Source organism: Leishmania infantum, chromosome 2, assembly GCF_000002875.2.
Source record: "Leishmania infantum JPCM5 genome chromosome 2".
Taxonomy (NCBI): Eukaryota; Euglenozoa; class Kinetoplastea; order Trypanosomatida; family Trypanosomatidae; genus Leishmania; species Leishmania infantum.
The window spans coordinates 216,717-243,439 of NC_009387.2; the positions used below are offsets into that span (position 1 = coordinate 216,717).

At 61.3% G+C, this 26,723-nt stretch overlaps 5 protein-coding genes across 5 annotated transcripts; all 5 read right to left on the minus strand.

Moving 5' to 3' along the window:
- Window positions 1–508: 508 nt before the first annotated feature.
- LINJ_02_0470 (putative glycerate kinase) lies at window positions 509–3,358 on the minus strand (the record flags this gene model as incomplete). Its single annotated transcript, XM_001462700.1, has 1 exon — window positions 509–3,358. The coding sequence occupies one exon, from the start codon at window positions 3,356–3,358 to the stop codon at window positions 509–511; it is 2,850 nt and encodes a 949-aa protein (XP_001462737.1).
- A 1,355-nt stretch (window positions 3,359–4,713) lies between these two features.
- LINJ_02_0480 (conserved hypothetical protein) lies at window positions 4,714–5,226 on the minus strand (the record flags this gene model as incomplete). The annotated part of the gene is made up of 1 exon (XM_001462701.1): window positions 4,714–5,226. One exon carries the CDS (start codon window positions 5,224–5,226, stop codon window positions 4,714–4,716), a length of 513 nt encoding a protein of 170 aa, XP_001462738.1.
- A 1,600-nt stretch (window positions 5,227–6,826) lies between these two features.
- LINJ_02_0490 (conserved hypothetical protein) lies at window positions 6,827–13,102 on the minus strand (the record flags this gene model as incomplete). Its single annotated transcript, XM_001462702.1, has 1 exon — window positions 6,827–13,102. The coding sequence occupies one exon, from the start codon at window positions 13,100–13,102 to the stop codon at window positions 6,827–6,829; it is 6,276 nt and encodes a 2,091-aa protein (XP_001462739.1).
- Window positions 13,103–19,419: 6,317 nt separating this feature from the next.
- LINJ_02_0500 (conserved hypothetical protein) lies at window positions 19,420–22,011 on the minus strand (the record flags this gene model as incomplete). The annotated part of the gene is made up of 1 exon (XM_001462703.1): window positions 19,420–22,011. The coding sequence occupies one exon, from the start codon at window positions 22,009–22,011 to the stop codon at window positions 19,420–19,422; it is 2,592 nt and encodes an 863-aa protein (XP_001462740.1).
- Window positions 22,012–23,411: 1,400 nt separating this feature from the next.
- LINJ_02_0510 (conserved hypothetical protein) lies at window positions 23,412–24,392 on the minus strand (the record flags this gene model as incomplete). The annotated part of the gene is made up of 1 exon (XM_001462704.1): window positions 23,412–24,392. The coding sequence occupies one exon, from the start codon at window positions 24,390–24,392 to the stop codon at window positions 23,412–23,414; it is 981 nt and encodes a 326-aa protein (XP_001462741.1).
- Window positions 24,393–26,723: the final 2,331 nt, after the last annotated feature.

Below are 26,723 nucleotides of genomic sequence, written 5' to 3' on the forward strand. Positions count from 1 at the left end.
ACAATGCACTTCACCCGCCTGTGTCTCTTTCAGGGCGTCGGTCTGTGTCTGTGTCTGTGCGTCTGTGTCGTGCCGCCATGTATACAGTATCAGCATACATATATATGTGTGTGCACATCGACATAGACAGCTGCACACACACACACCCTATGCGTCCGCGCCCGCGCCTGTGCCTTTGCCTGTGTCGTGTTGCACTGCCATGCGTACGCATGTGTATGCGTGTATGTCCATCCGTCCGTCTCTTGACACGGTCCGGTGGACGCGTGGAGGAAGAGAGAGACGAGAAGAATGGAGGATCAGCGTCCAAGACACACACACACGGTGTGACGACATCCGCGCAAGCGCCATCGATTCTCTTCGGGTAGTAAGGCCGTGAGACATACAGAGATAGAGAGACACCGAGTCGATGGGGCACATGAGGAAAACAGGGAAGCGCACTTATCGCTGGCAACGGACGGCACGGGAGGAAGAGGGGCACAGGGGGCAGGGGGCCCGTCTCAGCACGCAACTACAGACAGCTCCGCGCATGCCTGCCACACGCATCCACGCTTGCCTCTTGCGCGCTTGTCACGCGCCTCACTGACTCTTCGAGTAAGTGCGCCACTGCGGAAACAACGCACGCGTACGGCTGCTGCATCGCCGCCGGCACAGGGAACAGCGTCGGCGTAAGCGGCAGCACCGTCACACGCGGCACACAGTACGCCGAGAGCAAGTACTTCAAGCCTTGATCGTCCTCCGGGGCAGAAGAGGACTCGCCGCACGCGCGCCAAAACGCCGACGACTGCATCAAGTCCTGCAAATACATATGCAGGCGTGTGTCATCAGCGTTGGCGCCGTCTGCTTCCCGAAGCGTCGACGTCGCAGCAGCAGTCGCCACGCAGCGATTGGGGATGTGTAGCGGGAGTAGAGTCGTGCACACGGCTTGCAGCGCAGCGGACTGCAAGTGCGTGTAGTCGCCAAAGCCGCAGCGGCCGCACACGACGACCACGTCGGTGATACAGCGGCAGCCGCGCCTTTCGCTCCAGGCCGCCGCAGCCTCCCCCACGTCGTCACAGTAGTGGTGCCACAAGCGGTATGCGTTGGCCACCGTGCACATCTCCAGCAGCCGGCCCACCGTCTTGTGCGACAGAATTGTCTGCTCGTCGAAGGAGCCCTCGCCTGACACGACGACATCGCAGGTGTGGAACAGACATCCGCGCGGGCATCGCAGGGGGAACGCCGTTGGCTGTCCAGAAACGTGCGCGGACCATTCTGCCGGCACCGGAAGCGCGTCATCACTGCGCTGTCCGCCGCGCTTCTCCGCCGCGGTTGCCGCAGCCCGCCTTAATGAAACACTGTCCTCACTTCTCAGCAGCTGCGCGACTTGCGGGGTCTCATAAAGGCCAAGCAGACCGCCAACCACGTCCGCCCCAGGCACGTAGCGCGCCAGCAGCAGATAGCGGAAGAACCCGCTCATGCCCCCTGCGCCCCCACCGCCTCGGCGGTATAGCAGATCCTCCAGCACCGCCGCCTCTGCCACACTATCTCCCTTATCCGAACCAACGGCCATGTGCCTAGCCTCCCCCGCGGCATGTTGCGCGTGGGCCGCCGAAGCCGCATCCACAGCGGCAAGGGGCCGCCACACGCTCGCCACGATGCGTGCGGAAGCGTGCCGCATGCCCGCCTCTAGCGAGTCCAGCATCTGCTGCTGCGCCGCAGAGGTGACGGTGCCGACCGCCGCATCCTCGGCAGCTTCTACCCCTGCACTGTCCGCATGCGCTCCAGCAGGAGGTGTACCGGCAGCTGTGGCAGGTGACAACGGAGCAGCGGCGTGTGGCGCGGCGCACTTCTGTGGTCCAAAGGCATACGTTGCCCCGCGCGCACCAACAAGCGTGTTGTCCACGTCGCAGATCAAGCACACCTCCGTGATGTAGCACGCGCGCGCAGGCGACAGTGAAGAGTGCGGCGGTGGTGCGGCATGCGCATCATCGCCTCCCGTACCCGTCTCGGTAGGTGGCGTCGCTGCTTCAGGCAGGTATGGAAAGATGCACTGCATCTCTGCGCCGATGCAGACGCGGGTGACGTGGGCCAAGTCCTCGCCACGGAAGGGTCTCGCGAGGCGCACCCCCGCGCCGTCGTCAACATGAGTCGGAGCTGCATGAGCATCTGGCACCGCCGTCGATGCGCGCGCGCGTCGGGCACCGTCGTGACCACAGTCCGTCGCGCGGGCGTGGGCAGCATCCACAAAGACCTCCAGCCCCAGCGCCTGCAGTGCACCGAGTCCGCCATCGTTGGTGGAGCTCCCGCCGATGCCCAGGAACAGGCGCACACCCCCGCAGCTACCCGGCGCGCTGTCCAGGGAAGGCGTTTTCGAGGCCACGTCTGCCTCCGCTTGTACATGAGCAGCCTCAGCCATGTAGGCCAACGCGTAGCGGATAAGCTCACCTACACCGTAGCTGGTCGTGCGGCCTGGGTGTCGGTCTTGTGGACGCGCGATGCGCGTCAGCCCAGCCGCCTCTGCCATCTCAACGACAAGCACGCGTCTCTCCACATCACAGGCGAAGGACACCCTGCGGGAAGCTGGTGCGGCGCTTCGTGCACCACCGGTGTCCGTCGTGATCGCGGCACCGAGGGGGCCTGTGATCGGGACGGACGCTGGAACGTATACACGCTGCAGGCGCAACGCGCCGCCCGACGGTGACAGGTTGGGCATGGTGCCCCACGTCATGCTCGCGTGCGTTGAGGCGTAGGTGACGCTGTCTAGCAGACCGGCGCCACCGTCGCTCATTGGGGTGTGCAGAAACCGCACCGCGTCTGCTGGGAGGACAGAAGGGTGCTGCGCAGAAAGCAAGCTTGCGGCCAGCGGCGGTACCACCAGATGCAGCGGTGAAGACGTGGGCGATGGCACCGACACCTCCTCCGACGGCGCCGTGACTGCTGGAAGTACGTGTGACTGCGCCGTTGCGGAGCTGCGCGTCTTGGCCCAGGCCTGCCAGTAACCCTTCTCCACCGCCTCACCGACTTTGTCTGAGGGGAGGGTGCCCTTGAAGGTGTCGCAGGCACACAGCACGTGCAGCGGAGAGGCGCCGTCGCCGTGGCGGTGAGAGTGGTGGAGTTGTCCAAGATGCGGTATCGCGGCCGACAGCGCCGATATTCGAAGCGGCGGTTGCACTGGACGATGCGGGTGCGGAGCGTCCTGACGCGCTTCATGGCGCTTGGGCGCAGGACTTCGTGGGACTGGCGAGGCGATGGAGCGAGTGGCAGCGGACGCCGCAGCAGCAGCGGCGCCAGGTGACGGAGGCATCGAGGACGATGCCTCCAGAGTTACCGATACGGGCTGCTGTATCGCTGATGATGCTCTCGCGCAGCCTGTTGGCATGGTTCATTGGTGTCTATGCCTCTTCAAAATGAAGAAGACGTATGCGCGTGTGCGTGGGGCGGGCGAGAGCGGGGCAGAGGTGCAGGAGCACCGTCGATGAGAGAGAGAAAGACACACACACACACACACAAGTGGTAGGGCGCCTGTCGATGTGCGTAAGAGGAAGGATGTGTGCAACGATGCGTGCTATAGTTTGGGCCTGCTCACCGAAGCACGCACGCCTGCTGGCAAAGTCGGGTGCTGCACAGTGAAGTGTTGCCATGGCGCTGCAGGCAGATAGGCAGAGAAGGGAGACGATATGAGGCTTGGATAGCTCTTACTCGTTTCTGTTCACGAAAGCGAACGGCGGATCGGCCGCGCGGTGATGTGATAGCTGCCGAGCGAGCATCACCGCGCCACCTCGGGTTTCGGAAAAGACTCCGTGCGGGAGACGCTACCACGACACGCACGTCACGAGGCGAGTGATGGCGGCATCCACATATGCGCAGAAACAGAGGGAGAAGGAAGCAGGAGCCAAAACAGCTCATCACGCACGCATGCGGGTCGTGGAGGGCCTCTACACGGGTGTGTGCGTGTCTGTGCACGGCAGCAAACAGCACGCACACCCACGCAGAGGCGGATCGGAAGAAGTGGACGGAGCGTCTCAACAGGACGCAAACAGCAGGAAGGGAAACGAGAGGTGAGATGCGCAGCCTCGTGCAGCAGTGACACGGAAACAAATAACGAGTCTGTGCGTCTCGCCCTGCACGGGTCTGTCTGCCTGCTTGTGTATCCGTGCAAATTAAGAGAGAGACAGAGACCCGTCCGCATTCAGAGCGTCTGTGAACAAGAGGAGAGCAGGTGGTGGCGGTGGTCTTTGTGACCCCGTCATGCACGACTGGATCGTCTCCACGCCGCGCGATCTTCCCCAGAGCGCACACCTACCCATCCACACACACACACATACACCTTTTCCAAGACATGCACCCCACATGGAGACAGCGACGACACTCAGGCCCGCCGTCGTTCATGTGACGCCACTGACAGAGGCAGACACACATGCACATATATATATATATATACATGCACAGAAGGGTATCCAATGAATATATATGTATGCATGTTCCGAAGGACGGAGAGAAGAGTGCAGCCCTTCGTATCAAGCGGCGACGCATGTGGAGTGCATGTGCGTGAGTACGCAAGACCGCAAGATCAAGCAAGCAAGCAAGCAGCAGCAGCAGCGGCAGCGGCGGCGAGGGAAACAGGAAGGGCGGATGAGAGCAGGCGGTTGTTTGCACACGTGTTCGGACGTGGGTGCGCGACAAGTAAGAGGCAGAGAAACGGGCACGCACCCTTGATGCTGCCCGGCGGGCACCCTAATCCTCGTCCCTGTCCGGCTGCGTGGCGTACGCATCTATCTTCCCCTCACGCAGCGCCTTCTCCAGCTCTGCCGCCGTGGGCAGCTCTTCGTTCAGCTGCTTCATGGTTGGCAGGCGGGCCTCGACATGGCGCGCTGACGGGGCGTTACCGCCGTCCGCGTCCACCGGCTGATCGAGAAAGTCGCGCCACTCCTTGACCGCAGCCTCCTGACGCGCCTGCTGCTCCTCTTCTGTGCCGCGCGCGTACGAATTCTTCGCATTCGTGAAGAGTGGTGCCGTGGACGTGCAGCACGGAGAGAACGCGGAAGTCCGTGTGGTGGTCGCCGTCTCAGCCCTTCGCAGACACGCACCGCGGCGAACGCTCTGAGCAAGGGAGCGGGGCTGTGGACGCACCGCCCCACCGGCGAGAGCGGAAAAGGGTGTCTCAGTCACCGATGCCAGCCCGGCGTGAAAGGAGCAGACGCGCGACGTCTGCGCTCGCGTGGTCATGCGCACTGACGGACGGAGCATCTTGAGAAGAAGCTAAAAAAAAAATTGAGTAGAGAGAGAGAGGCTGATCGGATGTTAGCAGGGGTAGGCGAAACGTGTGGTACTCTCCGTTATGTATACGCAGCTGCGGTGTACTCGGGAGAAGGGGAGTGGCTTAGCTCACCAACTCTCAGCGGCTGCAGGTTTGTGCCCGCGCCAGTAGGTGAGGAAGTGAGGAGCGGGGTTTCGTGCAGTAGTTCGGGAATGATGAGCGCTTTCGACACGATGAACGTTGTCGTCGTTGTCAGGGGGAGGGCAACCGCTGCTGCTGATGCGGATATCACAGACGTAAGGCAAATTCCAAGATAGGAGGGGGGAGAGATCAGCGCGAACCTGTGAAGGGTGCTGTGTGGAGGGAGGCAGGAGAGAGTGTGGTAGTCGTGTCTGATGTGGCTCCACAGAGTCGTGTATCATCCGCCCGCTCTCCTTGCTCTCCTACACGATAATCGTGCCCCCCGATCCACCGAGGGAGGGGGTGGGAGGAGGAGCGCACATGCAGGGATGCACACACACACACTCGCCACCCACCAGACACAAACATATGCACCTTCGCAGTCGTGCATGTGCACATGCATGCGCAGCAGGACGGACGCACGGATGGAGAAAGAGAGGCATGCCTGTTCCAGGGTTAGTCAAGGCGCCACGCATCCATCGCGAAGGCCCCCCCTCTTCCCCCTATCCCCTCGCTCCTTTCTTTGCCTTCTACTCGGTGCCTCCTCCTTTATTGTTCTTGGTGTTGCTGTTGAATAGTTCGAACATCGGAGTCTGCTCTGCTGTGGGAAGCGGCGTGCTGGCTAGGCGCGCACGCGTGCACGTGCGTGTCGGTGCACACACACACACACAAACGACGTGCCGCCAGCGCCTGCGTCACTTCGCCTGTGCGGAAAAAGAGGGGTTGGTGAGGGGAAAGACACGTCTGAAATTGAATTCTACGACAGCCTCGCCTCCACTGCAGGTCTCTATTCTCGGCTCTGCCCTGCTCTCGCCGCTGTCCGTGCGGTAAAGCCGTCGCTGGCGGAACCACGCACGGTTGGTGAAGGGCTTGGGCGCCACGCAACGTGCCCGCAGACCAGCACGCGCACCCACACACAAAACATGCACGTCGCTCGCCTCTCTCTCTCTCTCTGAGGGTGTGGTGCGGTGGAAGAGCTCACTGGGCACATTGTGGCAGAGAGGGTTTGGCTGAGGAACGGCAACGGTGCAGCGGCCGCGGCGGGTGAAACGGATGGCCCAGCGGAGCAGGCGTCACGAGAGAGTGTGAGAAATGGAAGGCGAGGTAGAGAGAGGGGAGGAGGGGCGGGGCGGCGGCGGCGGCGGCGCTCTCACGAGGGAGTGGTTAGGGAGCCGCCCCACCATTGAAGACACAAGCACGTGCAAAGGCCTGGCATACTAGAAGGCAAACAAGAAAGAAGAAAGAGGGCCACAGACGACTTGAGCAACGGCGTCACGGCCAACCAGCGGACGGAGCGCAAGGCAGAAACGCGCAGCACTCGCAAGCAGCCATACGTGCACAGAGAAGAGGAGGAGCAGCCGTCGCATACATGGAATATATGCCCCCTCCCCCTCCTCGGCACACGCCGTCTTATTCGCCTCCCCGAGCCCAGTCGATCAGCTGACTGGCCACCGGCGCCCGCGAAGAACGCAGCTGGCGCTCGGGCATGGATAACGTAGTGGGTGGCAGCACGTCGCCGCTGATGCTGTGCCGGCGGCGATCGCCGTAGCCCGCATGGTGCATTATGGTGACGTACGTGGGGGAGCGAGAGCGTATACTGTAGGCGCTCTCGGCGCGGCGGAAACTTTGGGTAGAGGCCGCCGTTGCAGCAGCGGTGGCGTTGGTGGCCGTTGTGATGGTTGCAGTGCAGCCCTTGTGCCGCTTCGCGGGGCTCGCTGACAGAGACGACGAGACGGCAGTTAGCTTCGACACCAGGCGCGAGCGCAGATCGACGCGGCGCCGGCGTGGATTGGATGAGGTCTGCTGTGCGGCTGCGGCCGCGCCGGCACCTGCGCCGGAATGAACGGCGTGCACACCGTAAACAGCCGTGGCTTCAGCAGGGTCGACCACCGTCACGTGGGGGGCGTCTGCCGCGGCACCGCCGCCGTGCCGAGCTGTGCTGACGCGAGTCGCAGGAGTGTCCAAGGTGGCGTCTCCGGTGGCTCCACTCACCGAGTACATGTTCGACGGTGTGCTGAAGTCCTGGCGAGCAAGGTCGGCAGCCATGCACGCCCGCGCGGCGCCGCGCGTCGGCGTGCAGCTCTCCAACTCCAGTCCCCATCTGCCTGTGATGTGCCCGTCACTCCACACGAAACCGCTGCCGCAGCCGCTGCGGGCACTGTGGCTGCCGCTATTAGGGTTCGCCAAGGCGGTGCTGTTGACGCCGAATCGCAGGCGCTCTTCAATGGCCCGGGTGCGGTCTTTCTGCTGGGCAAGTCGTCGCAGCAGCGCGCGCGAGTCAGCGCCCTCCAACGCGGTCGTTCCTGCTGCGGCACCGCCGTCCGGATGCCTCGCTTCGTTTTCTGGAAGCCCCGGTGCATGCCGTGCACTTGCCTTGTGCGGCGGGCGGGCCGAAACGGCTGTCTCACCCTCTGCCCCAGCGTGTCTGCGGTGCCGATGCTGTGGAGGCGACGAGAGGGAAGCGTCGTGGTCCTTGTCAGCGTCCCGGCTGGAGCTGGCCTTGCTGTCTCGCAGTCGTCCGCGCTGCGTGCCGCTGTCCCGCGCGCTTTTCTGCGTGGTCGTTGGCGGCGACGGCGCGGCGGCTGGCGCGGCGGCGGCAGCGACCACAAACACCGCCGAGAGCGGCTCTACAAGCTCGCCGCCATCGAGCGCGTGGTCAGATGGGTGCGACGCTGACATCGTTGTCCCCGTGTCGGCGCGAGTGGTGCCGTGGCTGTTCGACTCCGTCGCGGCCGTCGGTGCCTCGTCATCTGTCTCCTTCGTAGGGACGATGGAAGCGGTGGCCGTGGTGTCGAGAGAAGCACGGTTCGCGCCGCTGCAGCGAGTAGCGCGCCCTCCGCCGCTGCCGACACTGCTCGAGCCTCTGGCAGAGCCGCAGCTGCCAGACCTCAAAGCCGCAGTGTTGCCACGCCTTCCGCTGGCGGCCGTCACAGCAGACGCCGCTGCCGCCTGCGGCTTCTGCCTCGCGGATAGCCTGCGGGTTGTTGACGGCGTGGCACCCGTCTTGGACTCGCCGTCGGCGCGACCCGCCTGGGCGGCTTTCGTGTTTTGGCGCCCCTTTCCCGGCGCGCTGTGCAGCCCCATGGTGCGTCGCGGCCGGCCCAGTATGCACATCGATGACGCCGTGCGGGAAGGGCGCATGAATTCCAGCCTCGGTGTCCGCCGCGCGGTTGACGCCACAGGCGTGCGCGCGGCCACGGCGCTCTTCGGATCCCTTTCGTCTTCTTCCACGTCACTGTCGTACGCGGCGGCCTCCTTGTGTGTCTCGGCAGAGTCCCTCGTGCTCGCTGTGTGGGCCGCGTTCACCGTCAGGGACGGGTGCCTCGGAGACGTGAGAAACGCGGGCGGATTCTTGCAGACAGCCGACACGCGGGCGTGGCTCGACTGCCCTAGCGTGCCGTCCTGCTCTGACGGCGACGGAGGAGTGGATGAGTATGGAGAGAGAGCGGCGGAAGAGATGCGCTGCTTTTCGGGTGCCTGCGAGGGCGGCGACGGCGCCGCATCGGCTTCAGCTTCCCTCCCCCACTGGACGCGGCGGTAGCCGCTTGAGCCCGGGTGGGTGTGTGTCCGCTCGAGCGGCGTCGGTGCCGCAGCAGCAGCGTGCGGAGATGGAGCAGGCAAACCACTGTTCCCGTCGCCGTCATGCGGCATGTTGTCGCGGTAGGAACTGCTGAGGTCGCCCGTCGGAGGAGAGGCGCTCTGTGCCCGCCTGTCCACCGCATCTGGCGGGCAGGCGGTGACTTCGTGGCTAAAGCTGCGGCTGCGACGGCGACGTGATATACCGCTGGCGAGACCTTCTTTCATGGGACTGGAGGCCGTGTTGTTCGCCAGTGTGGATAACGACTGCTCGTCAAGAGTTGTGCCATCGGCGCCATCCCGCTCACTTCCGCGACTGCGCTGCTGAATACTGATGAGCTCTTCAAAACGTGCCTGCAGGTCACGCCACCCTGTCCCGTGGTCGGCGCCCCAGATGGTCGCCGGGGCTGAGTGGCGACGGCTGAAGTTGCGCATGGGTAGCACGGGCGAGCCTGAAGGAGCGCCCGTGGCAGCTGGGAGGGTGGTGCTCTCACCGCTGGGCGCCCCTCTCAACGAGGCGGTGGCGTCAGAGGGGAAGCCCTGCCGGTCTCCTCCGCTAACGGGTCGGCGCCGGCAACACCAGCTCGTGGCAGATGGGCAGCTGCCGCACGAGCACCCCTCGCCGCCGTCGCGGTGCAGCGAGGCGCTAGAGCGGCCGCGTCGGTGCAGCAACATCGCTCTGCCGTAGCGCGCCAGGCGTGCTTCGTAGGCAGCGTCCGCCGCGGCCCCATCGGCTGAGTCATCGCCCCAATCAAGCTCCTCCTCGTCTATCGTCTCGCCGGCGGCGTTGGCGTCTGCCATCAAGTGCCTGTGCCGACTTCCCCGTCGCCGGCCCCGCCGAAGTAGACCGTCGCCGTCCATCCGGTCTGACTGGTTTTGCCGCAGCTCTCTCAGCAGCTCCTCCTCCAGCTCTAGCAGCCGCTCTGCCTCCTCGGAATCACGTTCCCTGTCCTTCTCCACATGGTCGACGACGATCACCTCGCTATCACGCCAGCACTCGGGCAGGTGCAGCCGCTCGTGCTGCTGCTCAAACGACAGCCACTGCTCTGGCCTCGCAACCGGTGGCGTGGAGCTGCGCAGCCGCTCCTCCTCATTCCGAAGCGCTGCCGGGCAGGCAGCGTCGGGATGACGCAGAGGTGCCATGGGAGGACGTCTCATGGTGGGCACTGGTGGCGCACTCCAGCGACGGCGCTGGTTCTGCTGCTGCTGCAACTCTGTCAACGACGGTGGTGGCGGTGGCGGGGCGTAGCGGTTTGCCAGCTGTTGCAGCTGCTGCGCGTCTTCGTCGTCCGCCTCCTCGGCCAGGCCAATGGGCGACCGCAGCGAGGTTTCCTGAAAGGAGTCATCGCGATCGGCTTCCTCAGCCGACGGCGATGACGATAGGGTGAGTTGGCGACAGGCGGTTATCGGCGACGTCACTGCTTGAGTCGCACCCGTGACAACGCCGCCGCTGTCAGGAAAGCACGGCGGCACCAGAGGAGACGTTGAGGAAAGGCTGGAGACGACGTTCCCCTCCACTGTAGCGGATGACATCACCGTTGCCAGCCCACCAGCGTTGCCGCTGCTGTTGTTGCCGCCGATGTTCTGGGTGCCGCTGCCTGACAAGTTGACAGAGGTCATCTGGACGCTACTGCGGTGCGCCACGCCACTCGCACGCCGCGAAACTGTTGGTGTCGGGGAGGGCGACAACAGCCACTGCCCGGACAAGGGCGAGAGCAGGTCCCCTGAGCTGCGCTGCTGCGGTTGCTGTTGACTCATCGACGGTAGAGAGCTGGCGGAGTTCACCGCCGTCGACGCGTGTCGCGGGTTCTCCAACGCGGCCACTGTGCGGGGGGACCGGTTCGCCGATGCCTGCGTCGCCCCAGCGGCGTTGCTGCTGCTGCGGCTGTTGTGGCTGTTCGGCACACGGCGGGGTGAAATCCATGCTGTGCTGATGCTGCTACCGCCAAGCGAGGAGTGCTGTTGCAGCGACAGCTGCGCTTGATGCGGCGACGTCGGACCGAGATTGCTTCGCGTCCTCGGGCTACCTACCCAAATCGACGGCGGGCGCGAGAGGGGCGAAAGCGACACGCTGTCCGCGCTCTCGCTGAAGACGCTTATCACGGAGGAGTCGGGAATGCCGCCGATGCGAAGGTTTCCGATCTTCGCGTGCCCAGGCGGGGCGCTGGACCACGTCGGCACGCCATCGCTCCCTGCGCCGCCGCAGCCGCTGTTAAAGCTCTGGTCTGCGCCAGAAATGGTGATGGTGAGGTAGGGCATCTGCGCACTGTGCACAATCGGAGAAGCGGAGGCGCTCTCGTCACTGGACGACTCGGTCGCAGCAGCGCCTTTTCGTCTACCCCCGGCGCTCTCCTCCGCATCCTCAGGTGCGGTGTTCTCCGCGGCGGTGCTCGCCACGCCACACGGCGCGGCTGCCTCGTGTGCATCCGTTCCTTCGGCAGGCGCGGGCAGCATAGGGGCTTCCGTGACTGGGTCACCTGCGATGATCTCCGCGTCCGCCGCTGGGTATTGCTGCCTGCCCAGTGCCCCTCCGCTGCCGGAGATGGGCGGGGATTCGGTCACCAGAGACGTCACCTTTGTGTTCAGTGGCAGGCTGCCTGTGCACCCGGTGTTGCTCGTGGGGAGTTGCTGCTGCGTGGTGGCCAACCGAGCCGGCGACAGCGGTGTCCCCGGCATCGAGCAAGGAAACAGGGGGTGTGGATGAGAGAGCCTAGTTGGCGCCGCCGAGGTCGGTGTCAGTGCCGCGCCGTCAAGCCGAACGTAGGTCGGCAACGTGAGGAGCGGCGACGTCTGCTGGGGCGGGGATAGGAGGCCTTGAGCGAAGGCACACACCATCGGCGACCCGCCGTCGTTGCCGCCCACGCGCTCCAACGCGGGCTGCATCACGACAACGGACAGTGAAAGAGTCGAAGACCCCGTGCTCTGGCTCGGCGGATGCCGCTGCGCGTGGTGAGAAGCGTCGGTGACCGGCAGCTCCTGCTGGGAGGAAGAGACAGAGAGCACCGGCGCGCCGTCCGTGTGCATGTTAGAGCTGGCAATGTCATTGGCGCCGTCGCTGCGCCTTGCTCCGGTAACAGCACCTGGAAAGGTTACAGTCTTGTTAGGTCGCGTCGGCGACGCACCGGCCGCGGCCGCCGCGGGGGGGCAGGAAGATATGTGCGATGGCAACACGTACTGCGGCCGCGAGCCGCTGCCCCAAAGAGAGGCTGTCTGGGCCGGTGCTGTCGGGGCCGAGGAAGGCGGGGAAACCGTCGCACCGCAGGCGTTGACGCACGCACTCTCGAGTTGGGCGACTGCGGTGTCGACACGCTGGAACAAAATCTCTTGTCTGTGGAGGCAGTTCTGGAAGCTCAGCAAAAATGCCTCCAAGGAGGCCGAGGTGCGAGCAGTGCGAGAGCGTGGTATGGACACTGCGGAGCTGGTCGTGCTTGTGTGTGCTGGCGGGCTCGACGTAATCGTCGCCGCGGCGGAAAAGATGCGCGCAGGCGCCGACGCGGTGGTCGCTTCGGCAGACTTCGAAAGTTGGCATTGCTGGTGCGGTGGTGCGGTGTCCCTGCCGGCAACGGGCCGCGTCGGCCCTGATGGCTCATCGGGCGCACTGCGCACGCGAATGCTCCGAATTTGTACCTTTGATCGCTTGGGCGCTTCACGAGTCGCCGGGAACGCGCCTGTGCGGGCGTCGCTTGACGTTGGTGGAGCGGCGGTGGTCGATACTCCTGCCAAAGACTCGTGTGGGGCGGGAGAGAGGTGCTGATTCGGTGAGTCCAGCGTGACCGTCGAGCGAGGGCGGACTTGCTGCTCACCAACGCCGTGTCCAAACCGTTGCGGGCTGCATCGACCCGCACTGCCGCTGCCGCGTGATGAGCTCCGGCAGAAACCACTTGCCTCATTACCAACCGCCGCTCTGGCCGCAGCCTTACCCAACGTGGTCAGAGAAGCTGTTCTGGCTGAAGCAGACCGCGCAGTGCTGCCTGGTCCTTCCCTTGCCGCACTCGTGCGCGCGCCACCAGCACGGAGGCTGCCCACGTCTTCTCGCAGTGAAATGGGGGCAGGGGTCTTCCTGGCCGACACCGAGCGGCCAATCACGCCGGATGAGGTCAGTGACTGCATGGGAGAAGACGTGGTGCCTCTGCCCCGCTGCGGTACAGCTCGGAATCGGCAGAGAGGCCTGCGCCACCCCAACGCGCCTTGTCCCCAAGTCAACGAAAGATGTAGAGAGAGGGCAGCCGCAGCCGGAGCAGATACACGTGTGATGTGCGTGCTGTCGTCTATGACCCTTTCAAGGGCAGCACCACAAGAGGACAAGCAATGAGCGGCACAGAGAAAGGGAATGGACAGCTCAGCAGGAAACCAAGAGGGCCTCGCTGTGGTTATGTCTGTGTATACGGAACAGCAAGCACCGGCGGGAGGGGAGGAAGGAAACGGCTTTTAAAGCAAGAGTGCAGCCAGAGGGAGGGCGGGAGCCCGGCACACACACACAGACACGCACAAACAAAGAAGGAAGAGAGTGGAGATATCAGAGACGCGAAGCCTTGTCGAGGGCACGAGAACCAACCAGAAGGAGTGGCGAGTGGCGAGGCTTCAGAAAAAAAAAGTGAAAGACACGCGAAGCAGGTGCCCACGCGGGGCACACGTCAACGAGCGGAAGGATCGAAGAACCGGAGGGATTCAGCTCCACACGCAGACAGACAGAGAGAGAACGGAGAGCGAAAACGGAGGGAGGGGTGGTGGAAGGGCCGGGAGGGGGCTGGATGTGCAGGCAGGCACCAAAGGAAGGAAAAAAAAAATGGAGGAGCACACACGCACACACAAAAGCACGGACACTCTTCGCTTTCTCTGAGAAGGGCACACAAGTAAACGAAGGCGCGTACGAGTTCGAGCGTGACGCTGGCCTCGGTGCGGGGGGGGGGTGTCGGTGCGTGAGTTCGTTCAGCATAAACAGAGGGGAAAAGATATTTTGTTAAGGCGGGAGGTAAGGGGAGGCCGAGAAGCAGAAGAGTTGCCAGTGCGCTTAGGCAAAGCAAAACGAGGACGAGAACAAGAGTCCCCTACACACACACACACACACGCACGCACGCCTGTCTGCCTGCCTGCGCGCGCTGCAGCGTGAGTGAGGACGGAGAGGGAGAGCGGAAGAGAGCCAATGATAAGGCAGAGTGCACGGAGAGGGACTGAGTGTGTGTGTGTACCTTCTTGTTTTGTTTTTTAGCCCCTCCTCGCTCTTCTCGATGTCGCACTCTCTTGTTGCCGTGAGGCCGTCGCGGAGGTGGGATGGCCGCCCGCTTGCTTCCGTCTTTTTTGTTTGTGGCTGGTCTTACCCCCGCGTGCACAAGAGGGGGGAGAGGGGGAAATCAGAGTGTCTACGCCGTCGCTCGACGACACAACGAAAAAAAGGGGGGAATGAGGGACGCGTAACGCGAGTGAAAGGAAGCAAGGCAAAAGCAGAAAAACGCTTCCTGGATGCGGCAGATGGGAGATGACCACCCGAAAAAGAGGAGGGGGGCAGCAGTGATAGGTGTGTGTGTGTGTGTGTGTGTGTGTGTGTGTATGCGCCGAGATTAAGGGGTGTCAGGCAGGGATGCGCGTCGACATGCACGCGCACCCTATTCGCACACTCGCTGAAATCGCTCTCTCTCTATCTATCTCGCACACACACACACGACGCACGCGTGCGTACAGGGGCACAGTTGTGCGTGCGCTGCCTTTGTGTGTTGGGAGAGGAAGGAAGGGAGAGGTGGGGGTAGGGGTGGTAACAGGGAAAAACAGAAAATGAGCGCGCGCGAGGGAGGGTGAAGTGATGAGCATCTGCGAAGTCTTCGTGTGCGCGTGTGGGCACACACGTGTTTTGTGCGTGTCGGTGTAGAAGTGCGTACCAAGGACGTGATTGCGTCGTTGGTAGTGCGCGCATATGGAAGAAGGCGCAGGAAGGTTCGAAGGCGAAAGTAGGGTGTTGAGAGGAGAAAGAAGATGGACCTTCGATACGCACAAGGTGGTGACGGCACTGGTGAGCATCGTCGTGCCGTTTTGTGGCCCGCTTGCCTGTTCACGGGGTGGCGACAAGCCGATGCACGCACGTATCGTGGCAAACGACTTTGTTTTGCGAACGGGCGAGAGGACTCGGCATCCGGCACACACACACACACACGCATGTATTTATAGATTTGGACACGCTCCTCAAAGTTGGAGAGAGAGATACGAGTAAGGAGGAGGGGTGGAGGGGGTCAGCTTGATGCACCGTCCTCCGTGCGTGTGTGTGTGTGTGTGTGTGTGTGTGTGTACCTGCATAGCATCCACTGTATTGCACTCCCTCTCTCGCGTCGATCTGGTGGAGGGGAGGGACGGTCCGCCGTGTGCGTGCACAGCGATGAGTACTTTCGTATGTAGGATGAGGCTGTGGGTGATAGCGGCCCACCAGCGGGCACGGTATATGTGGCATGGCATCGAAGACACAGGGAGAGAGAGAGACTTAGGGATGTGTTAGCAGAACGGCGACAGAGGCGGGAAAAGAGCACTGCATTATACGCAGTCGTGCGCGCCAGCGGGGATCTCCGTCTCCCCTGAATGGTGGGAATACCGGCGGCCTAGCAGCAGTGCCATTTTGCGTCATCCAGTGTGTCGAGAGGACTGCACCCCCGCTACTGATGGGGCGGCGGGTGTGCCCTCCACATTCACACCACATAAGCCGAGCTGCCGCCGCGCCTCTGCACGCGCGCTTTGGGGGGAGGGGGAGGGGGGCAATAGGGTAGGTGAGGCATGCATTCCCCGCGGAGCTGGTGGTGATGTCCGGGGGCGCCCGCAACCGTGCGTAGACGGTCGGCGCCTCTGTGTAAACCTCGTCAGCTTGTTGTCGTTGCTCCTGCGGCGGGGTCTGCTTCAGTAAGAGAGGATTCAAGCTGTAGAAAGCCACTGGCACCATCATGAGCCCGCAGTGGGCGTGTCTGCATAGAGGTCGAATGATGAACACGCCAACCCATGCACGGCCCTCTGACGAAGCGTCATCCCCGCACCCTTCCGCCACTCTCCCCACTCGCCCACCCCCTGCTCGCAGGACACTGAAGTGAGCCGACCTGCCCGTCTACTGCGGTTCAGCAATGAACCAGAACACACCGAATGGCAACGCACCTCGGACACAGTCGGTGGCAGCGCTTCTTCTCTTCGGGCTCTTCCACAGCCCTCGCAGTCCCCGATGTGGTTCGATCAGGGGTTGCTCGCGCGGCGTGTGAGCTTGTAGGCCTGCGAAAGCGAACGCACTACGCCATGCGGGTCTGTGTTGCCTTTGAAGGGCGTATGCAAGTCCGTCTATGCTGCACTTGACCCTGCAGGTACCATGGCAACGGCACCTGCGTGCCTAATTCTGTAAAGCTGACGGTATCGCGTTTCGGAGCCCCCCCCCTCCCTCCCTCCCTCCCTCTTCTCAATTTATTCTGCCGCGGGGAACAGTGTGGGCGCCACAGGGCGCCGCTCGATGTATTTGTTGCGCCTGAGCTGGCCATCTTTGCTGGAGCTCGGCGGGAGGCATTAGCGAAGGTGCTGAAGGCGCGCAACGTCATCTTCACGATTGGTGTGCAACTTTTCCCCCGCACACGCTTCCGGGGAACGCGCTGCCCCGCCGGGACGGGGAGGCTCAGCAGATGACGCCGCAGGAAAACGTTCGGCGACACCTTCATTCCTGTGTTGCGTCACTACTGCGCCTCCCAGGCCCAGCGAATTGGGAAGAGGGATGAGCCCCTCCCCTCCCAAAGGGAGGTGGCGCACGGCATCGAAGTCCGCGCGAACGTGCGTAAGGTGTGTGCATGCGTGTTGTTAGCTGTCAAGGTAGGAAGAGGCATAGAGAAAGAGACAGGCAGAAGAATGTAGCAGCCGCGTATACGCCGATAGGCGCCACGATGAGAGAGAGGGGTGTGGCAAGACGCCAGGCATGCGGAAAGAACTGAAAAGCGGCACCAGTCGCGCGTCGCTACTCCACCCCCGACCGTGTGTGCTCCTAGGCGCGCTACACACACACACATCCTCCTGCCCTTCTCTGTGTTGGCGCCAGGTCACCACGGAGCGGCGGCTTGAAAGAGGTATTCGTAGGCCACACGAAATCAGCGGAAGCACGTGCGACCCCACTAGAACGCAGCAGGTCCGCCTCTCACGGAGATGCGTGCGTTTCTTATGCCGCTTGACGCAAGTGTGCGCATATACAGCTGTTGTTGTTGGATGTGGATCACAGACATGGAGCGAGAGAATCACAGATGGAGAAAGAAGGGGGAGTGGAGGGGACACGGAAGACGTCCAAGTAAGGAAAGGAGAAGCCACACCAGCGGAGGCAGCGAAAAATGGCAAGCGAGAAGCGAGAGAAATCGGAAACCACAAAAACATACATACCGCTGCACCGATCCCTGCAACGATCCCCCGCCTCCGTCCCCCCTTTTCCTTTTCTGCACACACGACTTCACACGCGCAGACACACAGAAAGAGCGGCAGACGAAGAGAGCGAGGGAGTGAGCGGCGCCGATGCATACGCAGCCAGCGCTTCCACTACGATACCTCTGTTTTCGTGTCTGCATCTTCAGACTCGACCTGGAGACGTACGTGTATCTGTACCCCTGTGCATGTGTGCGTGTGTGTGCGTGTGTGCCATCAGGAGCAGAGGGAGGGAGAGCGAGAGAGAGATGTTATATGTGAAAGGACGGCGCAGCGTGTTCGCTTGTTTGGCTGAGGGGCGGTGGCGGTGTCGGCGGCGTAATGTACATCGTTCGTCCTGCTCAACTAGTCGCCGACCTAACAGCGATGTCAACACAGCCCGCGGTGACAAGAGAAGCGAAAGAAGGCGCAGGTCTGTCTGCGTGTGTGGCCAAGAAAGGGAACCTTGCTCCGCACACGCCGTCACCACACCGACAACAGCGCGCCCTCATCCACCTCTCGCGAAATATCTCGGCATCGACACGCACACACAGACATACGCGCGCGTGTGTACGTGTGTATACATATGTATGTATGTGTGTATATATACACGCGCAGGGTCGCCAACAGCGTGAGACAGCGGCACAACAGCAACGGGGAGCCGCTATACGGCGAACAGCATGACACATGGCAAAGCAGGTCGTGTGCATGTGCGTCATGGGGGGAGGGAAGGGAGGGAGGCTGTACAGAGACGTTCAAGTTGAGTAAAAGACCGGGAACAGAAACAACAACAACAGAACAGGAGGTGAGAGAGATGAGGAGCGAGGGGGGGGGCCTGCAGTGGCGGCCCGAGTACATAAACGCCTGCGCGTCCCACACACGCGCAGGCATAGTGGCCGAGAGAGGGGGAGGGATGGGAAGGAGAGCGGTGAAGAAGGAAGCTCAGATCGCTGGAATGTGGAAGGAAAGACAAGAGCGGCACACGCACAGAGAGAGAGAAAGAGATACGCATGAAACAAGGAGGAAGGCGCATCGGTAGACTACCGTCACGGTCCAGTAGAGAACGCAGGCACACATACACGATCATGGAGGGAGATCGAGAGGGGAGGTGGGTGGGGGGAGGAACAAGAAGGAAAGTGCTTATACAAGTACATGGTCCCACTCACACACACAAACACGCGAAGCGGCCACGCATTACATTTGAGCGAAGCGCAGCTGCGTGAGTGCGTGCGTGCGTGTGTGTGTGCTGGAATGGGTTTGTGTGCATGTCGCCTAGGAAGCGGCAGCGGAAGCTTTCCAGCATGACGCCTCACAAAAAAAAGACGAGAGATGGACAGAGGGAGGGGGGAGACGTATTCCTATACATAACGAAAGAGTTCAGAGCACAACACCACATGACGTTACTGCTCTCTGTTTCCATCGTGTATTATACTCGACTTACATCGGATGTGGCAGACGCAGGAAAGGAGGGGGAGGGGGTGCCCACGGAATGTCACACCATACACCGAGAGAGGAGCCATAAAACTTCGCTGCTGCTCGGCTTCTGCCGAAGAAGGCTGTTAGAATAACAGGAGAGAGAGACGACGATGACCGTGTGTCGATGGGTGGACAGGAGAGAGGTGTAAGAACAGCGTATTTCACACGTGCATACCTCCTGTTCCTCGCTGAGCACGCCCCCAGCCCCCACTACCCCAGCACCCCTCCTCCACTGCACGATGCCTCCTGTGAATGGCGCGCCCGTCGCGTGGCCGCACACGCAAACTCATAGGCGCGGCGCGCATGGGTGGAGGGGGTGCAAAGGAGGAACGACGCGCTCGTGTGCGAGAGAAAAAGAGCGCCAAATCCCGGCGACCAGAGCGCGGCGGCAGAGAGGGAGGGAGGGACAAAAACGATAGAAGACCCATGCGGAATGAACGGGGGAAGGGGGTCCGTGTACGTCGTGTGTGTGTGAGGAGTATAGAAGGGAAAGTGGGGAGGTGCTTGCGTGTCCCTCTCTTTGCGAATCCGCCTCTGGTCGAACGCGAGCAGCCGCCATCATGCTACGCCTGTACACGCTCGCTCGGTAGTTGGCGCCGCATCTTGTTCGCCTTGGAGGAGGACTCGCCGGCGGCGCCAGCGCTGGTGTCACTGGCGTGCACCATCGACGTCCACTGCGCCATGGCAGCTGCCATACGCTGCTTCAGTAGAATAGAGTACTCATCCAGAACCCACTGCAGCAACGCCTCCTCGCCATTGGGACCGTGCCAGAGCACATCCAGCCCGTCAAACACGAGGGTAAGCTCGCCTGCATAGGTGTCGACCTCACAACTGCCGGTGGCGATCCTACCGGTACCGCTGATGCTGTTTGCCGCGCCAGTGGTGTTGGGGGATGCGGCGTCAGCGGCGTTCATCCCCACTCCCTTCCGGGTCTGCGTAGTCAAGGTTACGGTGCAGCTGGACAGCTGCACCGTAAACCGAGTGGAAGGCGCGAGGCGGGCGATGGCGGCTGCGGAGAGGGGTACACCTGGCTCCATTCCTTTTCCGGGTCCGTCACCGTCCCGGTATGTGCTGCCGCTCGGCCCCACGGCCGAACTCGCATGCGGCACGGTAGATGGAGAGAGAGGGCCATGTGAAGCGGCAGCAGCATTCGACGGCTGCTGTGCGTTCATTAACGTTGCCTCCTCGCCACCTTCGACGCCGACTTCGTCAGAGAGCGGCCCAGCGCCGGCTCTGCCCTTCGCAAACCCCGTCGGTGGCGCATCCTTACTGCTCGACAGTGGGCGTCTCAGACCAGCAGCCGCAGAGGCGTTCACTGCACTCACAAAGCCGTCGGTAGGCTCATCTAAGGAGCGTCGATGTGCTCGATCAGGGTTACCGCAGCCGCGGCCGTTAGCGGCGATCCTGCTGATACGAGTTCCCGACGGCGTCGTGGAGTCGTCCGCGTCTCCGCTGCGGCCCGCAGCAGATTGACCGAGCGACTTCGTCACCAGCCTCGCAGCGCCGTAGCCGGCCGCGATGTCATCTGGAAGCGGAGGCAACATCGGCACGACACGGTTGGTGGTGGGGTGCAGCGTGCACCGCAACGGCAGCGACTGCTGCGACACCTGCTCCTGCAGATCCCTCGGGTGCAGGCGCTGCTTTCGCGGCGACCGCTTTGCGCCTTCGCTGTTGGCCCCGGATGCGGTCGTGCCGCCGTTGCTGCGAAGCACAGCGTCGCTACTGAGGGGCGGAAGCCGCGTCACGGATGCCTCGTGGGCCTGCTCCACCAGCCGCTCCACAGCAGACATGCTTGGACACGCAGCGACCCCGCCGATGAAGGACAGAGCACCGGACGCGCATCGCCCCGCTTGGGAAAACACCGGTGTCGCGTCGGCCGAAATCGTTTCCTCGCGCGGTCGCTCGCGGCATCCCAGCAGCACATAAGAGCCGCTACAGACGGCCGTAGCCGCGGACACCACACCTGCTACCGGCGGCGTCGTCGTCGCTGCTGCGGCCCTCGCAGCGGCGGTGCTCGCACCACTTGCAGATGCCGATGCTGGCAGGCTGATAAGTGGCTCCATGGGTGTGTGAACGGGCATCGTCAGCACGCCGAAGAAGGGGATTGTGTTCCGCAAAGCGGTCCAGAGCTGTGTGCGGATCTGGGCAGCCAGCGCCGTCGCAGCGACCGCAGAAGTTGCAGCGGAGCTAACAGAACATGAAACTCGGTTTCCAGAGATAGCGCTACCGCCTCGGCTCACGCTTGGCATCCCGCGCCGTCGAGGAGCGGGCTTGCTGCTTGGTATCTTGCCTCCTTTCCCATCAGCGCGACCTGCAGTGCTCTGGTTGCTTGCAGCATCTGACGCATCGTTTTTCGCCGCCTTGGCAGCCGCGGCGGAGGCAGCGTCATCATCATCCTCTTTCTGCTTCTGTAGCTGCTGTTGCTCGAGCTGATGGCGCTGAAGCTCCTCTTGAAGCTGAAGGTGTTGCTTGTACAGTGCCGTTACCCTGCTGTTCGACGCGACGTCGCGCACGAAACTGAGCGGTAGAAGCTCCGCGCGGCGGTACACGACATCGCATGCCACACGAACACCACTCTCACCTGCAAGCGGGTCACCTACCGACGCAGCGGCTGTATCAGTGGTGGGTGAGGTGTCGGTGGAGTGGAATGGCTCTGTGGATGGCGCAGCCGGGGCAACACCCTTCGATGCTGGCAGAAGCAGCGGTGACGTAGACAGCAGCGGCGCAGATTGCTTCTTTTTCGCACTAGCACCGCCTCCCTTCGCCACCCTGCCACGGGTCCCCGCAGTACCCACACGATCTTCTGAGGCCGGCGGCGTCGGCTCACCCTTGCCGTCGCTGCCGCCGCTTCCAGCCACAGTCCCCAGAGCCAAGGCTGCCCCGTCTGCCGCGGCGGCACTTCCCACAGTCTTCACGCGGTGACTGCGACTGCCCCGATCCTGCGCCTCGTGCTTGCTGACGCGGTTTGCAAGGTCGGAGAGGACGCCCTGGAAGACGCCGCCAGTGCACTGCTTGCTGAGCGGAACACACTCGTCGTTGCCGCAGTACACCTTGACGAAGGACGGGGCAGAGCCGCTGGCGTTGAAGCCGGATGGTGTGGCGATGAAAGCCGTCGGTGGCGTCAGTTGCCCGCTGGGCGGGCTGACGGCAGACATGTCCCTTCTACGTCTGCTCCCACCCTGGTCTGGGTATCCCACTCTCTTAGTCGCTTCGACTTGACGATCCCACGTGTCTCTGTGCGCGTACCTGGGCGGGTGTGCTACCCAGACGTCGGTGACGCTACGTGAGAGACAAAACACGGCGCGGAGGGAGGGTTGAGGCAGAGGATGGCGAGTGCGGGATGCTGGCGATTCAGATCACAGAAGATGGCCAAACGCCGATGAGGAGGCAAAATGGGGGGAGGGGAGGGAGGCGTAAAGAGAAGAGAGAACGACCCTTCCTATGATGTGTGGTGTAAGCGTGTATGCTACGTGGGCACACACACACACACCGCTATATCACTTTATTTGTCCGACGAGGAATAATAAAGCCTCCGCGCTGCCGCTTGCTTTGCAGTGAAGATTACCCCCTCACGTAAGGCGACTGTCGGCGTTTGGTGGAACGAGCGACTGTGTGCTCACGGAAGTGAACACGCGGTGGAAGTGGGCAAAAGTCAGACGTGTGCTCTGCACCTCGTCTTTGTTTTCTGGCGTTTACTTACACACATACATATGCGTATACATACATACATATATATACATATGCGTATACATGCATATACATGCATACATATTGTTCGCCATATCAACGGCGCAGGTCGAGCAGACAAACCCCAAAGAGAGAGGGAGAGAGATGCGCAGATGAGCGAAAGCAAATGGGGCATCGAAGGTGAAGCAGAGATACACCGCACAGAGGGCAGGTGGTAGGAGGCAGAGGGCCACAGTGCGTGCACTACGCCGTGAAGGGGGGTATGGAGGGCCGGCGATGCGGCAGCTCACGGCTGCACTTGTGTATGGCAGGAGAGGGAGAGGCGGGGGGAGGGCACAGCGCTACCTCCCTGTGTTTTGATTTTTTTTCAGGAGGTGACTCACGTCGCGGCACCCCCCCCCTCGCACCGACTCGCTCGCCGACTCCTTTTGCTTTGTGTGGTGTTCGTTTTCACTTCATGCACTCGACATGCGTTGTGAGTGAGAGAGCAAGCCCGTGCAGGTGTGTGGACGTATATACATATACATATATATGTATATATGTATATATGTATATGTATATATGGGTTAGTACGTATGCGCCTATGCATATCTGAGCATATAAGCCCCTGTGTTCATGGGTAGGTTGAGGTGGGTAGGTGTCTGATCGTTGCGAAGGGAGCAGCAAAAAAAGGGAAAAGAACATACTCAACACTCGTGGGGCAGGGTGGACACGGCACTCGAGCACAACCCCTTCTCCCCCGAGGAAAAAAAGCAATATTCAACGATACGCTGTGGCCAATGATGGCAAGGCAACACACAAACAACGAGGTAGACGCATACACACGTGCACACGTGCACTGGCCTCTGCAGGCATCGCTACAAGCTCATCACGCCACTTCGTACATGATGAGCTCAATTACAATGCCGACGCCACTGACCAGCGCGTTGAGCTTGAAGAGCGCCTTCAGAAAGGGGATACAGAGGGACGTCATAAAGAGGTTCAGCCCCAGCACCACTAGCACAACAACACCAAAAGACGTCGTGAACAGCTTCGAGATGAGATCCATGACGTCGACAACCGCCACCTCCCCGACGTCCTCGGGAAAATCGGCACTGTTGGCATCTTCGGCTGCATCCTCTTCGGAGATCACAGCAGCGCCGCCCTGCTGCTGCTGGAGGCGGCGCTTGTTGCGACGATTGCGACTGCGCGCCGTCGCCGAGAGGGTCACCCGCCCAGAAACGCGCAGCACCTGGCGCTTCAGAAACTTGTAGCTCAGCATCGTGTAGCCTACCAAGCTGAGGGAAAGCAAGATGGTGCCGTTCTCCACAATGATGCCGCGCCACCCGTGGTGGAGGATGAACGAGAACCACTGGCCAGTGCAGAAGGGCACGACCATGTAGAGTCGGTCGCCGAGGCTGACAAGATGGTGGGAGGTGGACATGCAGATGCGGCGGTAACGCACCACACCAGACAGAGGAAAGGAGGGAGATGCAGCTGCTGCTGCAAAAGGAGAGCTAGCGCCGCGATCATCGTGGTGGTTGTCACCGGCGCCAGCGGCGCACCGCAGCTCTGCGTCCTCGAAGAATTCTTCATAGCGTTCCAGCAGCGGAAAGAGATGCGTATCGCAGGCATGCTTGCCATCCACAATGTCCTTCACCTTGCACAGGATGCCGCTGAAGAGGCCGGTGAGGAGCGACACCACGAGCCACAGCCAAGACGGTCTTACAGCGGATGGCATCACCTGCGCCCCCGCGTTGGCACTGCTCGAGAGAGATGAAGAGGACGACGAAGTCGGCAGCATCAACCCTGTCGAAGAGTACAGCCATCCGTATCCGCTGAAGGTCCCGAGTGCCCACGCCACCGCCATCAAGTACTCGCCTCCGCTGACCTTGTGCACGGAAAGGTAATAGGTGACGAGGATTGCTGCTGCGCTGAAGGACAGGACGCGCAGCAGCAGCGGCACGAAGACGGCAATTTCGAAGCCGACAGGAAAGATGTAGTAGTAGATTGAGCTGTAGCGATGCCGGGCCGTCGCGCCTCTTGTGATGGCGCTGCCGTAGGTGGCCGTTGCCATGGCCGACGCCGACGATGAGGCAAGCGACGCTCCAGCAGACGCGGATGACGTCGCGAGCCCTGCGCTGCCCCCGGATGCCGACGATGTAACCCTGATGCCGCCACTGTTGGACAACGCGCTTACACTTCCAGCGACAGATGACTCCGATACAAACGCGCTGCAGTAGGCCACGTACACCGCCGCTAGAGAGTAGGGGAGCCAAAGAAGCAAAGAAGAGGCCGCAAGGGCCGTCTCGAGTGAGCATCCACCCGTGCCACCAGTAGTGGACCGGCGAGAGCCTCCAGATGTCCGCGACTTCATGGGAATAGAGAGAGGGCAATGCAAGCAGAATACCAAAAAAAGAAAAAGATGAAGCACAGTTGCAGCGCAAGTGATGTGGCGAAAATCTGCGCAGGGGTTTCTATAGGTGTCCGTTTAAGGGTGGGGGGGGTCTTACTGCTGAATGATAAGCTGCTGAGGGTGTGAAGGAGGAAACACCGCCAGTATTGTGCGGTCAGCGAGCGCCTAACACAGAGTCAGCAGGATCGGACTGGCCAGCAGCGGTGCATCAGAGGGGGGACGACTCGGCGTGAGAATCGCGCCAGCTCACACTGGAGAGAGAGAGCACCGATCAGCAGTACCGCAGCACAGTGACGATGAATAAAAGCAAAAAAAAAGCATAAATAGGTCAAAAAGAAAATTGTATATATAATAATATATAACTGTTATATAATATTAAACTAAAAGATATGTTCCCTTGCGCAGGCGGAACTTGAAGAGAGAACGGAGAGAAAAAAAGGAAAACTGGACAGATGCTGTCGTCGTCTGATTTGCTTCGTTAAATAGAGATGCGTGTATGGCAGCTACAACTGAATATGTTGTGCGTATATATGTATATATATACATATGTGTGTGTGTGCCCGATACGGTGCAGACGTGACACACACACATACAATATGACGGCACATAGTGTACGCGCCAATAGTTCGAAAGAGGGGTGAAGCGCAGAGGAGGGCGAAGGAGGCAGTGGATCATAGCGTGGGTGAGTCTACCGGCGCAGAAGAGAGGGAAAAAGATGAGGCGACAGTGTGGGGGAGAAGTAACGCGCGTTTGGCCGTACGGCGGCTGTGTTCTCTGCGTACCAACAAAAAAAATATGTCGCGAGTTTGTCTTGCCCTCGTTATCGGTGCTTTCGCGCGTGTATGCGTGTGTGTGTGGCATGAACCAGAAGAGACAGTTTTCACCAGGAGAGAGGAGGCGAGGGAGGCGAAGGAGGGAGGGGGCAGAGGACGAAGGAAGCCGTCGCTGCCTGTAACGCAGATCTGAGAAAGGGCCACCTTCACCTGGGAAACGAAAAAAAAAGAAACATTGTACGGAGAATGTGCACGGCAGTTGGCGTACCTGTTCTCTCTCTCTGTTCCTCCCCGTAAACATCCCCACTCACACAACCACAGCCCGGGATGCAGAGTTTTCTGCCTTTTTCTTTTTCACGTTGCCTGTTTATCCGATCAGCAACTGCCTCACGTGCTCACCCTCTCTCTGTCTGTTGACCCTCCATCGCTTCAATGTCATCGCTGCCACAGGGAAGGCGGGTGGTAGGGTGTGGGCGCATGGCGGGGGAAATCCGTAACGTGTGGGGACACAGCTGCACGCCCCACCCCCAACCCCACCTGCGAGAACGACGACACGAACAAAAAACACGCAAAGAGGGAGCCGCGAGAGTGGTAGGATGCCTACAGACTGTCCACACACACACACATATATATATATATACATATACGTGCACGTGCATACACGCACATGCATGTGTAAACACCACCAACGCAACCCAAGAGCGTCTTTCGTTCCAGAGAGCGCCGAAGAACGGATCAACGGCACACGCACACGCACGCGCACTCCGCGCACGCGTGGGACGACGCTGCCCATTTTCCTATGTACATACCTCACGAGATAGAAAAGAGAAATACGGAGAGAGAAAGAGAAAATAAAACTTTACATGCTAGTGTGTGTGTGTGTGTGGGGGGGGGGGGGGGGTATGCCAGTGGATATGCCGCTTTTGTCGGGTCGTCGTTGTCGCGCGCGAGTGCACCGGCACTTCGCGAACGTCTGTGTTTGCTCACTCCTAAGAAAGCCCCATTCTTCCTT